The following is a 16,990-nucleotide window of genomic DNA, read 5'->3' as shown; positions in this document are numbered from 1 at the left end:
TTTCCACGTCAGCCATTCTGATGTGCATATGGTGGCAGTTCCTTGTGATGTTAATTTGGATTTCCCTGACCACACATGTTGAACAGGTGCTTATTAGTATCTGATCAAATCATTTCGTCCCCTTATTAGGGAGCTATAAAAGACCTTTATATATTTTGTATACCAGTCCTTTGTCAGATGTCTACACTGCAAATATCTTCTCTGTCTGGAGCTTGCTTGTTCACTTTCCCATGACATTTAAGAGGTTTTAATTTTGATGAAGTCGAATTTACCATTTTTAATGTTATGCCTAATGCTTTCTGTGTCCTTTCTGAAAAATAGTTTCTTATTCCGGGTTTGCCAAGATATTACCCTGTGTTCTGTCTAGTAGCTTTATAGTTTTAACTTTTACATCTATTGTCATTTCAAATGAATGTCTGTGTTTGGTGTGAGGTAGAGGTCAAGGCTCTTTGTTTCCCCGCCTATACATACAATTATTCCAGCACCATTTGTTGAAAATACTTTCCTCCATTAAATTGTTTTGGTGCCTTGTTGAAAATTATTTGACTTTACTATTATCTACTTCTATATCTGCACTCCATGCTGGCTTATTGATCTATTTGTCTGTCTTTAGGCTAATAATAAACTTTCTTTCCATAGTTTTTTAGAGTAAGTCTTGAAGTCAGGTACTATAATAGCCCTAGTGAATTATTTTTTAAATATTTTTCGCTATCCTAGGTTGACTGTGTTTCCTTGTAAATTTTGGAATCAGTTTGTTCATTATTGTCAAAAGAAATCCTGCTAAGATTTTCACTGGGATTTCACTGGTTTCATAGATGAGTTTGGGAAGGATTTTGGAAGACATTTTGACAATTTTGGATCATCTGATCCGTAAACATGTTATAACTGTCCACTTATCTAGGTCTTCTGTAGTTCCTCTCGGCAATGTTTTATTATTTGTTTATTTGTATATCTATTATTCAATTTATTCTTAAGAATTACACATTTTTGCATGTTAGTCTTCATAGATGGCTTTCTAAATTTTATTTTCCATTTGTTCATCGCTAGTGTATAGAAATACAGTCCATTTTTATTAATTTTCATATTAAGACATTGCTAAAGTCACATATTATTTCTAGTAGTTTTTTTTGTTTGTTTGTTTTAGATTTTTTTCCTAAGTACACAATAATATCATCTACAAATAATGAGTGTTGGGTCTTACTATACATTCTTTACACTTTTGAGTTCTTTTTCTTGCATGATTGAACTGGCTGGCACCTCCCATAGATGTGGAATGGAAATGGTGAGAACAGATTGTAAGAAGAAACCACCTAATCTTTCACTGCAAGCTCTTGGTTGTTCCTGGATTCCCTTTATTAGGTTGAGGAGATTCTCTTCTACTGGCTTGCCGAGTTTTTTTAATGAATGATGTTAAATTCTGTAACATGCTTTTTGTGAATCTATTTGAAACGATCAAGTGATTTTTTTTCTCCTTTATTCTATTAAGATGGTGATTTAAATTTACTGATTTTTGTGTGTTGAACTAACGTGGCATTTTGGGGGAAAATCCTACTTGGTCATGAGTTATTATGCTTTGTGTCAAGTACTATATTCAGTTATATGGTGCTGTGTTCAACGTAGCAATGTTTCTTAGGGTTTTCAGTGGTATGAGTTTTGAATATGACTGCCTGGTATGAGGTGCAGTTACAAGAATTTCTTGGTATAAGAATTTCTTTTAGACGCCTTTGGTTTTTGTTGATGAACTCATTTGAACATTATTTGCTTAACTTGAACACAAGGATTCTTTGTACATGAAATATGTTTTAAAATGTATATCTAATTATTTTTTTAGGTTACTGATAACAACTGAGCTATTTGTTGGTGAGCCCAACATTTTCTTTTAACTGAAACAGAAGAGGCTTTAATTTCTGTTTGTCGCTTTCGTTTTCCTTAGTATTACTATTCAATCAAAGACATTTCTGTTGGCGGAATGTGTATTTGTTATGGCCATGCCAGTAGCTGCCCATGGGATGAAACTACAAAGGTGAGTTCTAGTATTTTACAGTGTAGTAAAACTTCCAAATAGAAGTTATAGCTATAATATTTGCCTTACTGTATTTTTTATTCAAGTCAGATGTCCAAAGGTGTAAAATCACATGGCAAAAAAAGATTTTTCAGATAATTTAACTGGTTTAATTTTTTTGCACAACTTTATTTCACTTTGTTTGGAGGATATATTTCTTTTTTGTTTGTTTGTTTTCCTACTATGTCCAGCACAAAGCAGTGGTTTTTTTTTTCCCATCATGATGAGTGTACTCTTTATTCTCTTTCAATTATTTCACCCATCCTCTTATACCCCACCCACCTCCCCTCTGATAACCATCAGTTCGTTCTCTATAATTAAGGGTCTGATTCTTGGTTTGTCTCTCTCTTTTATTCCCTTTGCTTATTTGTTTTGTTTCTGAAATTCTACCTATAAGCGAGATTATATGGTATTTGTCTTCTTCTGGCTGTCTTATTTCACTTAGCATTATACTCTCTAGATCTATCCATGTTGTTGCAAATAGCAAGATTTCATTCTTTTTTATGGCATAATAATATTCCATTACATATATATATATATATATATGTGTGTGTGTGTGTGTGTGTGTGTGTGTATATATATATATATATATATGCAATGTGTATATATACACCATATCTTCTTTATTCATTCATCTATCAATAGACACTTGGCTGTTTCCATAGTTTGGCTTTTGTAAATAATGCTGCTATAAACACAGGGGTGCACATGTCCTTTTGAATTAGTGTTTTTGTTTTTGGGGGCTAAATACCCAGTAGTGCAATTACTGGGTCATAGGGTAGTTCTATTTTTAACTTTTCGAGGAAACTCCATACTGTTTTCCACAGTGGCTGCACCAGTTTGCACTCCCACCAACAGTGCAAGAGGGTTCCTTTTTCTCCACATCCTCACAAACACCTGTTGGGTTTTTTAAAAATGTTTCTTTATTTTTGAGAGAGAGAAAGAGAGAAAGAAACAGAGCACAAGGGGCAGAGGGGCAGAGAGAGAGAGGGAGGCACAAAATCTGAACCAGGCTCCAGGCTCTGAGCTATCAACACAGAACCCTACACAGGGCTCTAGCTCGTGAACCATGAGATCATGACCTGAGTTGAAGTCGCATGCTTAACCAGTTGAGCTACCCGGGCGCCCCAATGCCTGTTGTTACTTGTGTTATTCATTTTAGCCATTCTGACAGGTGTGAGATGATATCTCATTGTAGTTTTGATTTGCATTTCCCTGATGATGAGTGATGTGGAGCATCTTTTCATGTGTCTGTTGGCCATCCGGATTTCTTCTTTGGAAAAATGTCTGTTCATGTTTTCTGCCCATTTTTAAATTGGATTATTTGTTTTTCGGGTGTTAGTGGTATTAGTCTTTATATATTTTGGATACTAACCCTTTATCGCATATGTCATTTGTACATATTTTCTCCCATTCAATAGGTTGCCTTTTAGTTTTGTTGTTTGTTTCCTTCACTGTGCAGAAACTTTATTTTGATTTAGTCCCAATAGTTTATTTTTGCTTTTATTTCCCTTGCCCCAGGAGACATGTCAGAGAAATTACTGCCTGTGCTCTCTTCAAGTATTTTTATGGTTTCAGGCCTCACATTTAGGTCTTTAATCTATTTTGAGTTTATATGTATGGTGTAAGAAAGTGGTCCAGTTTCATTCTTTTGCATGTAGCTTTTTTCGACACAATTTGTTGAAGATACTGTCTTTTTCTTATTGTATATTCATTCCTCCTTTGTCAAAGATTAATTTACCAAATAACTGTGGGTTTATTTCTTGGTTTTTAAGTCTACTCCATTGATCTGTGTGTGTATTTTTCATATCAGTACCATACTGTTTTAATTACTGTCACTTTACAATGTAACTTGAAATCTGGAATTGTGATACCTCCAGCTTTGTTTTTCATTTTCAAGACTGCTTTGGCTGTTTGAGGTCTTGTGTGGTTCCATACAAATTGTAGAATTATTTGTTCTAATTCTATGAAAAATTCTGTTAGTATTTTGATAGGGATTGTGTTAAATCTACCCAAATGTCTTTGGATAGTGTAGACATTTTGATAATAACTGTTCTTCCAATCCATGAGCATGGAATTTCCTTCCATTATTTTGCATCATCTTGAATTTGTTTCATCAGTATTTTATAGTTTTCAGAGGACAGTTCTTTCACCTCTTTGGTTGAGCTTATTCCTAGATATTTTATTGTTTTTGGTGAAGTTGTAAATGGGATCGTTTTCTTTTTTTAAATGTTTATTTACAGAGAGAGAGAGAGAGAGAGAGAGAGAGAGAGAGAAAACACATGAGTGGGGGAGGGGCAGAGAGAGAGGGAGAGAGAATCCCAAGCAGGCTCCACTCTGTCAGTGCAGAGCCCAAAGTAGGACTCGATTCCACAAACCATGAGATTATGATTTGAGCTGAAATCAAGAGTCAGACATTTAACCTGCTGAATCACCCAGGTGCCCCAGTGGGATTGTTTTCTTAATTTCCCTTTCGGCTGCTTCATTATTAGTGTATAGCAATGCAACAGATTTCTGTACATTGATTTTGTATCCTGTGACTTTAATGAATTCATTGATCAGTTCCAGTATTTTTTTGGTGGTGTTTTTAGGGCTTTCCATATACGGTATCAGGTTATCTGCAAATAGTGAGAAATTTACTTCTTCCCTTCCAATTTGGATGCCCTTTATTTATTTTATTTATCTTTTGTTTGGAAGATGTGCTTGTAATTAAGTATTTGCTAGGAATTTTTTTTTGTGGTAAAATACACTTAACATACAATTTACCATTTTAACCATTTACAAGCATACAATTCAGTGGCCTTATGAATTTTGAAGCTCTTCTCTCTATAAGACTGTCAAGCAAAAAGCCATCACAGTTATAAATTATGCTTATATTTTTTAGAAGAATGGCTTCCCTCCTCCCATTTTCTCCCTCTTCCATTTTTGTGGTACTAAATTAAGGGAAAATCAAGTTTACCCATGTTAGCATAATACTAAGTGAATAATTTGACACCCTGTCTTCTCTTCAACAACGTATATGAAATGGCTTGTTACACCCTCCCCAACCCCACTCTGTAATTCTCTGACTCTTGAATAGGATTATCCTCTTTTGAGGATGAAAACTATGAAGATCAAGATAATTATTAATAGGAACTTATAAACCCTTAACATCAGTGCATCTTACTCTGAAAACTTTGTGTTCATGGACCCATTTTATTTTTAGCTTTGTATCCCTCCTTGCTTCTGTTTGTCACCAGGCCATGGGTATACATTTTTCTCTAAAAATCAGATGCCACTATGCTCTGATCTAGCCACATATCCTCTCGTGTACCATCATGCTACATGTTTGACGGTGGTAAGTTCTTTGTAAAATAAAGTTAAAAATATACAGGTTGATTTTCAGGTGCAGTTCTGTGTTCCCTGTTTCTAGAAGCTGCAGTGTCAGTGTGAACATAACACCTGTGGAGAGAGCTGCAATAGGTGTTGTCCGGGATATCACCAGCAGCCATGGCGGCCCGGCACCATTTCTTCCGGTAACACGTGTGAAAGTAAGTCCACTGAGGATTGGAAGAATGTCGTTGTTTTCCTTCTTAATATGCTTTATGCTTCTATGCTTAATACGCTTAATATGCTTAATAACTCTATGATGACCTGACATTTGTAATTAGTACATAACCCGTTTCCTTAACTCTTCAAATAGTTCCCAAAGCTACATATTACCTTAATACAACTCAGTGTTAAGGCCTACGTGTATCTTTTGGGATTTGCTGTTTTATCTAAAGTTCCCCTTCCCATATATTAATTTATTCTTTATTAATTTGGGTTTAATTTTTTTTTTTTTTGTTTTTTTTAATTTTTTTTTTTCAACGTTTTTTTATTTATTCCTGGGACAGAGAGAGACAGAGCATGAACGGGGGAGGGGCAGAGAGAGAGGGAGACACAGAATCGGAAACAGGCTCCAGGCTCCGAGCCATCAGCCCAGAGCCTGACGCGGGGCTCGAACTCACGGACCGCGAGATCGTGACCTGGCTGAAGTCGGACGCTCAACCGACTGCGCCACCCAGGCGCCCCGGGTTTAATTTTTTTAATGTTTATTTATTTTTGAGAAAGAGACAGTGTGAGTGGGGGAGGGGCAGAGAGAGAGAAGGGAACAGAGGATCTAGAGTGGGCTCTGTGCTGAGAGCAGAAAGCCCGATGTGGGACTCAAACTTGTGAACCATGAGATCATGACCTGAGCCGAAGTCAGACTCTTAACTGATGGAGCCACCCAGATGCCCTTAATTTGGGTTTAATTTTAATTTTTATTTTCTTAACGTTTATTTATTTTTGAGACAGAGAGAAACAGAGCATGAACGGCGGAGGGGCAGAGAGAGAGGGAGACACAGAATCGGAAGCAGGCTCCAGGCTCCGAGCCATCAGCCCAGAGCCTGACGCAGGGCTCGAACTCGCGGATCGTGAGATCGTGACCTGAGCCGAAGTCGGATGCTTAACCGACTGAGCCACCCAGGCACCCCATTTTGGGTTTAATTTTTAAATAGGCAATTTATTCACACGGTTCCAACATCTACCAATATACACAAATATGTGGTGGAAAGTATTACTTCCACCCCATCTCCAACCTTCCCACTTGAAAATTTTTTTTTAATGTTTATTTATTCTTGAGAGAGAGAGAGAGACAGACAGAGCATGAGCAGGGGAGGGGCAGAGAGAGAGACACACACACAGAATTCCAAGCAGGCTCCAGGCTCTGAGCTGTTGGCACAGAGCCTGATGCGGGGCTTGAACTCACGAGCTGTGAGATCATAACCTGAGCTGAAGTCGGACGCTTAACGGACCGAGCCACCCAGGCGCCCCATCCTTCCCACTTTTTACTATTTCCTACTGTGTTCTTCCTGGAATTTTTATGCAAATAAAGCCTACATCAACATATTCCTGCCCCAACCTAGTGTGGACACAGAACCTGACATGCGATGCATGCCATTCTCCACATCGCTTTTCTATTTAACGATACGTGCAATATGAAATGCTGTTCTCATTTATAAATTTTATTTTATTTTAATTCTAGTGTAATTAACGTACAGCGTTATGTTAGTTTCAGGTGTACAATATAGTGATTCACAATTCTACACGTTACTCAGTGCTCATCATGATGAGTGAGCTCTTAATCCCCTTCACCTATTTCACCCACCCCCCCCACCCACCTCCACTCTCGGAACCATCACATTGTTCGCTATCAATGCTGTTTTTAAAAACAGGAACACTGAATTCCATTAAATGGATGCAACGTAATTAAAATAGCTACCTGTCCATGAATAGTTTGGGTGTTACCAGTCTTTTGTTAACACCAATAGTGGTGCAGCAATTAGCCCTATATATATCATTCGTAAGTGCCAAGTACTTCCGCAGGATACGATCCCGGGAGATAGGGTGAGGGGTCCGGTGGGTGTGCATGTTTATAGTGTTGACAGCTACTTCCATTGTCCTCCATAAGATTTCCCATATCCTATTAAAATGACCTATTCTGGAATTTTAATTTAATTTGCAGTCATGGAAACTTAGGGAGGGAAGGGTTTTCTTTATATAGGACGTAATAAATATACGAATTGAGATGTTAAAATTCTCCTAGAGTGTAATTGTCACAATAAAGCCCAAGACTGTTACTATGATGGAAATGTTGCAAATCAGAGGAGAAGCTTGAATACTGCGGGACAGTTCAGAGGAGGCGGGGTGTGCATCAGCTGCCTGCAGAACACCATGGGAATCAACTGTGAAACCTGTATCGATGGATATTACAGACCACACGACGTAAGAGTGTTTCTTCGCCATAGCTGAATTTCGCTGCCTTGTCAAGGTGGAAGAGAGACTTCACCAAGTGTCGTCTTCAGTATTGGAAACTCACTTCCTTTTGGGATGTTTCATTTATATTCTTTTTATGCCAGTAGCGTTTTTCAGATATCAGCTTCCTACTCGATCTGTCCTGTTCTCTTGCTCAGAGTAGGATGGCCACTTGTTATTTAACTTGGATGGGGGGGGGGGTGCTACTGGCTGTGTGATCTTGGTTTTGTAACACTAACTGTGAATGTGGAGTCAGCCAAGAACTATCACAGCTGTATCTTGGCTGTGCCTCCCTGGATGACTTGATATGCAGCTACGACCTGGCTCCCTGTGGCTGTCTGGTCTGGGTAATGCTCCTGTATGGCTGTGAGAGAGAGAGCGGAGCATGGGCAGCCGCGTAGCAGTGGTCATGGGAAAGGATGACACTCTGCTAATGATACTACCTCCTCTCCCATTACAAAACTGTTTGGGGCTTTCTGGCTTGAGCTCACCTTATTTTCCTGAGACACACCCTCCCTGGGTACACAAAATCATTATGATCATCACATCTTGAATAAAAAGGCGATCCCTTGTCATTGGTATTGTTATTATTGCTAATATCGCTATTGTTTTCAGTGAGATAATCCAGGACAAACTCTGCCTTTCAGGTATCTCCTTATGATGACAGCCCTTGTCGTCCCTGTGACTGTGACCCTTTTGGGTCCCTCAGTTCTGTCTGTATTAAGGATAAGCCTCAATCTGGCTTACACAAAGGTAAGTACTTGATTCGTTTTTGTGCTTGAATTGATTGTGTGTGTGTGTGTGTGTGTGTGTGTGTGTGAGAGAGAGAGAGAGAGAGAGAGAGAGAGATTTGTACCTGGTGGAACTGTTACCTTTGGATAGCAATTGGATGATATGATCCTCTATCAATTATTCTGTTCACAAAACACTTATGAAGCACTTACTATGTGTCAGGCGATGTTTTTAGAACCCAGGAATATGTACTTGAACATGATGATCAAAATTCCTGCTCACAGGTAGACAAACAAGTACATGCGTAATGTAACTCCAGGTAGGGATGAAGGCTATGGGTATAAAGCAGAATTAGGAATCATGATTGGAGGAGGATGAGGTGTAAAGGGGGCAACGCTGGGTGATGAAATGACATTTGAGCAGGTAATTGTGTGTTTGATGAGAGAAGAAGTAAGGCTCAGTTTAAAGCCAAATGGGAACACAGTAAATAGCAGTGCCTCTATTTAGTCCTTAGAAGACACTCACAAGGCTTTTGCATACATCATCTGGCAGAGCAAACAAATTCTCCTGGTAACTTTGCAAATGTCAGTGTTCTTTCTGTTTCAAACACTGGCAAAGGACTTGCGAATACCAGAATCTCCTGAAAAGGTTGCATTTTTCAAAGATTTCTGTGACCTTATCCAATTCTCAGTCACTAGCAGTTAAAATGGCTATCGATCCACAGGGAAGGATGTGCCAACTGTGGGGCCCGAAATGTGGAGGGTAATTTACAGAACTGAATTAATCCCTACACGTGACTGGTGATGGGAACCTAATGCTAATGAGGGTGATGTTGATTGTAGCAACAATTACCCTTGATTGGGCTCATTTTATTTTATTTTTTATTTATTTATTTTTAAAAATTTTTTTTTTCAACATTTTTAATTTATTTTTGGGACAGAGAGAGACAGAGCATGAACGGGGGAGGGGCAGAGAGAGAGGGAGACACAGAATCGGAAACAGGCTCCAGGCTCCGAGCCATCAGCCCAGAGCCTGACGCGGGGCTCGAACTCACGGACCGCGAGATCGTGACCTGGCTGAAGTCGGACGCTTAACCGACTGCGCCACCCAGGTGCCCCAGATTGGGCTCATTTTAAAGAATGTATCATTTAAGCATTCAACCATAGCAGAAATTATTTAACGCATTTTATAAGCAAGGAAACTAGCGCAAAGCAGTTAATAAACTTGGCTGAGGCTACACAACTAGAAAGTTTCAAAGCTGGCATTAAAGCAGAGATACTGCTCACTGCCCTTTACCATTTGTCTTGTGCTTTCAAAACAAAACAAAACAAAACAAAACAAAACGCTGTATTGTGATACACTTCACTAGCATACAATTCACCCATTTAAAGTGTCGGTTTGGTACATTCATGATTACAACCCTCAAGGTAGCCTAATATTAGACCATTTTCATTGCCGTTACCTGTTGGTAATCATTCCCCATTTCCCTCCACACCCTCCACCCCAGCCCTCGGCAACCGCTAATCTACTTTCTCTCTGTAGATTTGCCTATTCTGGACATTTCATATGAATAGAACCATACAATATATGGTCTTTTGAAACTGGCTTCTTAGCATAATGTTTTCAAGGTTTATCCGTGTTGTAGCATCTATCAGTACGTTAGTCCTTTTCTTTTCTGAATACTACTCCATTGCATTTATATACCACATTTTATAGCAGTTAATAACCAGAAAGTTTCCACTTTCTGGTTATTAGGAATAATGCTGCTACAAACATCCCTGTGTAACTTCTTTGTGGATGTATGTTTTCATTTTTCTTAGGTAAAAGGTTAGGAGTGGAATTGCTGGGTCATAGAGTAACTCCCTGCTTAATATTTTGAAGACGTACCGAACTGTTTTCCAAAGTCATGGCACCGTTTTACCTTCTCACTAGCCTCTGTTTCTCATCTCTGTTTTCTTTTTTTAAACCATGGGTTGACAAACTATGGTCCAAGTGCTGTAGCTGGCACACCGCCTGTTTTTGTATATAAAGTTTTATTGGAACAGAGCGATGCCCATCAGTTTATGTATTATGCATGGCTGCTTTGAAACAGTCATGGCAGAGGGGTGCCTGGGTGGCTCGGTTGGTTGAGCGTCCGACTTCGGCTCAGGTCATGATCTCGCGGTCCGTGAGTTCGAGCCCCGCGTCAGGCTCTGTGCTGACAGCTCAGAGCCTGGAGCCTGTTTCAGATTCTGAGTCTCCCTCTCTCTGACCCTCCCCCGTTCATGCTCTGTCTCTCTCTGTCTCAAAAATAAATAAACGTTAAAAAAAAAAAAAGGAACAGTCATGGCAGAGTTGGGTAATTGCAACAGCAATCCTTTGGTCAAAAAGTTTGGAATATTTCGTGTCTGGCCCTTTACAGAAATAGTTTGCCAACCCCTATTTTACTTTTTACCCTCCTGATGGGCCATCACTATCCTTTTCTTCCCAGGGAAGTGGCCAGGTCAATGTCCATGCAAGGAAGGCTACGCAGGAGAAAAATGTGATCACTGCCAATTTGGTTATAAGGCTTACCCAGCCTGTGTCCGCTGTGAGTGTAGCCGGGCTGGCAGTGTGAATGAGGACCCATGCTCAGAGCCCTGTCTCTGCAAGGTATGTGTGGGGGTTAAAGGTGACCCTGAGTTTCCTTTGAGGTGTGCAAGAAAGGAACACATTCCACAGGCTCAGAAGATCAGTTCTTGAGCAAGGCAGCAAGATTTAAATAGAACTCTCCTTCCCCGCACCTTCCTGACAAGCATGAGGTTATGTCACATCCATGTCCTTGGACTTAGATAGGCACGCCCAGTTGGGGTTTTTTTTGGTGGCTTCTGGGCAATGGCCACATAGTCCAGAGGTATTTCTGTGACTTCCAAGATGAAACCAAATACTGCATTTCTGAAGCCTGGGCCATTAACCTCGTGTATGACATCCTTTTCCAGCTTAATGTTTAGAGGAGAACCAGGTAAATACTAAATTTATAAGAACATAAATTAAAGGCAGATACATTATTGTAGATTTCTCTTAAAAAGGAATTGGACGGGGGGGGTGCCTGGGTGGCTCAGTCAGTTAAGCGTCTGACCCTTGGTTTCAGCTCAGGTCGTGATTTCACAGTTTGTGCATTCAAGCCCTACGTCAGGCTCTGTGCTGACAGTATAGAGTCTGATTGGGATTCTCCCTCTGTTCCTCTCTCTGCCTCTACCCCACTCTCGCTCTCTCTCTGTCTCAAAATAAATAAATAAATATTTTAAAAAAGGAGTTGGACGGGAGTACCTGGGTGACTCAGTCAGTTAAGCATCCGATTTCTTGATTTTGGCTCAGGTCATGATCTCATGGTTTGTGAGATTGAGCCCTGAGTTGGGCTCTGCCCTGACACAGCATGGAGCCTGCTTGGAATTCTCTCTCTCCTTCTCTCTGCCCTCCCCTGCTTGTGCTTGCTCATGGTGCACTCTTTCACTCTTTCTCTGTCTCTGTCTCTCAGAATAAATAAATAAACTTTAAAAAAAGGGATTGGAGGGGTTCCTGGGTGGCTCGGTCAGTTAAGTGTTTTGACTTCAGCTCAGGTCATGATCTCACGGTTCATGAGTTCAAGCCCCACATTGGGCTGTGTGCTGACAGCTCGGAGCCTGGAGCCTGCTTCAGATTCTGTGTCTCCCTCTCTCTGTCCCTCTTCCACTCATACTCTGTCTCTGTCTCTCAAAAATGAATAAACGTTAAAAATAAAGTTTAAAAAAAAGGAATTAGACAGTGATAAAAACATATTAATTGGGTACCAGGGTGGTAGAGCTTTTTTGCTATCTGATATTAATATCCATTTCCTCATGATAACCATAATTGTAGGACTTCCCATTGTATCTTATGTGCTTCTTCCTATGTAATCAGAGTCTTAGGCACATGTTATAAGTGACTGAAAATAGTCTTGAGCATTTATCAATAAGACAATTACATAGCACTCTTCAGATTTTAAGATTCTTTAAAGACTAGCAAAAATGGGAGACTTAAAACAAAACAATAGGAAAAAAGCCATTTCAAAATAATGACCAAGCTCTGAGATCCTGACCCTCATTCTTGACTACAAAATTAAATGGTAATTATTTGAAAATATGTGTCCTGGAATTAATGACGTCATGAGGCTTTACATTTACTTTGAGCATCTATTTATTTACCTGTTTCTCTGGATCACCAAATGCCTTTCTTGTTAATGTCATGTTAATGTCACTTAATTCCGTCTACCTAGAACACAGTGATTTCAAAGCTAATCTCTTCTCTAACGTGCAGGAAAATGTTGAAGGGGAAAATTGTGACCTCTGCAAGCCAGGATTCTATAACTTGAAGGAGAGAAACCCCGAGGGCTGCTCGGAGTGCTTCTGCTTTGGCGTTTCTGATGTCTGCGACAGCCTTTCTTGGTCCATCAGTCAGGTGCGGGTACCTTCCCGGAGCCAGGATTTAAGAATCGAGCCATCTCAAACGAGCTGTCTGGGAGCTGTGTTCTAAAGCATGGAGGCTGCCTTTCCCTGTAATACCCCTCTTGGCAGTTTGGAATGACATTGGCATAGATCAGAGGCAGCTTACTACTAAAGTGTCACAAAAGTTTCTTTCCTGGTCATGTGTTTGTTCCTACATACATTTCCCTATCCAAACAATACGATATTATGGTATCGTAGAATGTATCACGTTTAAATTTCTCCTGTGGGGAAATGTATCAGGTTGTGATCTGCTCCACACTGGTCTCGGGCCAGGAAGCACATCAGGACAAGGGCTTATGCAGAATTTTCTAGTTCAGAGAACCTGGTGAGGGTAGGAACAACAGTGAGTGACATAGGGATTATGAGGAAAGGTAGCCTCAGTTGTTCTGGGAGTGGGAAGTCCTAGGGGGATGCCACGTGGTGCCTTGGGAGGACAGTGTGATGGCTGGGGGTTAGGGAGGACTGTAGGGCATAGGGCTCATCCATGGGAACCACCTTGCCTCCCCATGGCCCATCTCGGGAGACTGGTATTCAGGGAGGGGTTGGGGGTTGCTAGTCCCTGACTCTCCTTGCCCTCCCATTCCCCTCCCTCCGTCACTGGCAGGTTAGGAGGAGTGGGAACCACATAGGGGAGGGAGTGGGAATCTCAGTCAGTACCTGGGAATGAAGGTGAATCCCTGTGGCCACCATGCTGGTGCGATGGCTTGTCCTCTCTTTGTAGGTGACAAATTGGGAGGATAGGATCTGGAGGTTATACTGATGTACTTTTCAGCTTGTTGGTAAAAAACAGGAAGCAATGATGAAGAAATCAGAGTTAGCAAAAGACATTTTGTTCAATGCATTTACTAAGGTCTTTGCCATTTTTTTTTTAATCTAAGATATATATCCGTGGCCTTGACAATTTTGCTCACCTACCTGGCTATAATTGATCTGGATTTGAGGAGTGTTTGACTCGTTCTCAGGTCTTCTCGGCCCTTTGACAGGTAGAAGGGTCATGGGTCGTGTGGTTCTGTGGCCACAGTGTGTTAGCTCTGTCCCTAGCTAAGCTTTCTGGATCTGTTTCTTCACCGTGAGGATTTCTGGGTGAAACCTATGACTTCTATCTCGTATTCCTAAATTCTGAATATTTTTTTAAGGTGAAAGACATGTCTGGGTGGCTTGTCACCGATCTGATCAGTCCAAGCAAGATCCCATCTCAGCAAGACGCACTGGGTGGGCGTCATCAGATTAGCATCAACAACACGGTGGCCACGCAGAGGCTGACTTCCGAGTATTACTGGTCAGCACCGGAGGCCTACCTCGGAAATAAGGTAGGGCCATCATTGGAAATAACAGCTTGGACAAAGATCTCAAAGCACGTTAAGAAAGAACATAACTGGGGCGCCTGGGTGGCTCAGTCGGCTGAGCGGCCAACTCCAGCTCAGGTCATGATCTCGCGGTTCGTGAGTTCGAGCCCCGCGTCGGGCTCTGCGCTGACAGCTCAGAGCCCGGAGCCTGCTTTCGATTCTGGGTCTCCCTCTCTCTTTGCCCCTCCCCTACTTGTGCCACGTCTCTGTCTCTCAAAAATAAATAAACATTAAAAAATTTTTTCTTCTTTAAATAAAAAAATAAAGTAATGGTATGTTTCATCGTAGTGTAGGTTTTTTAGCTTGGTAAGCTTCTGTTTCATTTGTTGGTTATATTTTAATTTTAGATTTTGTTTTACTTAGATTTAGTAAGTTTTAGTTAGATTTTACTTACTTACTAAGTTTTACTTAGATTTTAGTAAAATCTTGTTTTACCTTAGATTCAGGTTTAAGTGGTGCTTATTTTGAAAATGATTCCTTTTCCCATCAAATTATAATCCTAGAAGATGTACTCTGTTTATGTGATCTTATTACCAATAGTCAGTGATCTCTTTTTTTCTGTTAAGATCGCCTCTCCGATTCTTTGGTGCAAAGACTAGATTCTGAACATGATATTGTTGTAACATACCTGTCGCAAAGAAAATCTCCACTTTACATTAGAGGCTATGACCAGGAAGATAAAGCTTTTGTCTTTCTTCTGGCAGATGAGACAGGTTCCTTATTGTTCTCCTACAATCAGGCAGTGAGATCACAATGTTGGGGTTATTGTCATGGATTTAACTCCTAAATCCTAGAGGATTTAAGTGAAGTACATGTCTATTGTGTGATTCACAGGAGTTTATTTATGCTAATTAACCTTAGGGTCTCTAAGAAGGAGTACATCTTTCTTCTGTCCACTTAAATTATATCCTGCATCGAGACGCCTAGGTGGCTCAGTCAGTTCCACATCTGACAGCTCAGGTCATGGTCTTGTGGTTCGTGAGTTCGAGCCCTGCATCAGGCTCTTTGCTGTTAAGCTTCAGATCCTCTGTCTCCCTCTCTCTCTGTCTCTCCCTCCTCTCTCTCTCTCTCAAAAATAAACATTAAAAAATTATGTCCTGCCTTATGGTAATATCAATTAAACAAAATATTCTTGTAATATGCTTTCTTTTCACTGGCTTAATGTGAACCTCCTTACATACTGTGGCCACTTGGACACCTTGTCTCCTGGTTGTTTCCCGATGGATCTAGCCACCACTTCCTCTTGCTGAGGGGCTGTGATCATTTGCCCTTGGTGTTCACGCTCGCTTACGTGTTTCAGCTGACTGCTTTCGGTGGATTCCTGAAGTACACAGTGTCCTATGATATTCCAGTGGAGACAGTGGATGGTGACCTCATGTCGCACACCGATGTCATCATCAAGGTAGGTGCTCTCACGCTGCTTTGCTGTGGAGCTCAAGGGCTTAGTTGGGTGACAGTTTTGTGACTCTGAGTAGCAAGGGAGGCTCTAGTAGCAAGGAGCGCTTGGCCGGGTGGCCATTCAGCAGTGCTTTGCCTCATCTGGAAACCGACCAGACTGAGTGTCTCTGGGTCCATTTCCGGAACTGCCTCAGGGGAGCACGCGCTGCTCTTCCCTGGATCCTGGAAGCTGACACATCTTTTCACATTTAAAAGGGAGACAGGTGTTTGTCTTGATGTTGGAACTGCCTTGTCAGCCATTGGAGTCCCTCTGTCTCCTCCTGCCACGTTGGCCCCCGTATGAATGGTTAGGTGACAGCGCCTGGCAGTGTGGGGACAGGACATGCGGTGCCATTTTTGTTCTCAGCCTCTGTCCCTAATCCTGTCCCCTCACTCTTCTCCTCCCCCGTCACCAAAAGACCCAGCTCAGCCTCCCCGGTAGTTTTCCCAAAGGTACGAAACCACTTCAGATTCTAGTCTGTACCTTTAATGACTGAAATCTCCCTGTCCAGCCTGCGCGGGGTGGGAACAGTGTGACATAAAGCATTTTTGTGAGTGGCAATTTATGAAAGCTAGAGGTATTTTTACATACTTTTTCTACTTTTGCTCTTCAGTTAAAGATTATGGGTGTCATGGGGCGCCTGGGCTCAGTCAGTTGAGCGTCCAGCGTCAGCTCAGGTCATGATCTCATAGCTTGTGGGTTCGAGCCCCGCGTTGGGCTCTGTCCTGACAGCTCAGAGTCTGGAGGCGGCTTCAGATTCTGACTCCCTCTCTCTCTGCCCCTCCCCCACTCACACACTGTCTCTCTCTCTCTCTCTCTCTCTCTCAAATATAAATGAAAACATTTTTTAAAAGTTTAAAAAAAAAGATTAGGTGTGTCAGTTTGGTTCTTTGAGGAAAATTGTGGGCGAATATATGCCGTTTCTTTTCTGAGATCCCAGGGAAGGACCCCGTCTTTAGATTTACAGTCTGATTCCCTCTGAGGGTGCTACATTGAAACACCTTTCCTCTGATTGTTCTGGACCAAGAGCTATAGACACAATTACATGTTTACCCTGAGAACCTAAGCACAAATGAAAAGCCATGTTGCTGAATACAAATTTGCTTTTACTTTT

The 16,990-nt window shown here is 41.1% G+C and overlaps 1 protein-coding gene across 1 annotated transcript in view; it reads left to right on the top strand.

The window, feature by feature from the left end:
* Positions 1-16,990, top strand: part of LOC131490371 (laminin subunit alpha-1-like) — a 137,888-nt gene that overhangs the window by 28,994 nt on the left and 91,904 nt on the right. The window contains 8 exon segments of the mRNA XM_058692674.1: positions 1,934-2,023; positions 5,475-5,592; positions 7,671-7,849; positions 8,527-8,632; positions 11,082-11,242; positions 12,905-13,045; positions 14,229-14,402; positions 15,739-15,840. Of these exon segments, the coding sequence (XP_058548657.1) occupies positions 1,934-2,023; positions 5,475-5,592; positions 7,671-7,849; positions 8,527-8,632; positions 11,082-11,242; positions 12,905-13,045; positions 14,229-14,402; positions 15,739-15,840 (1,071 nt within the window).

Source organism: Neofelis nebulosa, chromosome 11, assembly GCF_028018385.1.
Source record: "Neofelis nebulosa isolate mNeoNeb1 chromosome 11, mNeoNeb1.pri, whole genome shotgun sequence".
NCBI lineage: Eukaryota > Metazoa > Chordata > Mammalia > Carnivora > Felidae > Neofelis > Neofelis nebulosa.
This window is presented reverse-complemented; position numbering and strand designations above follow the sequence as displayed.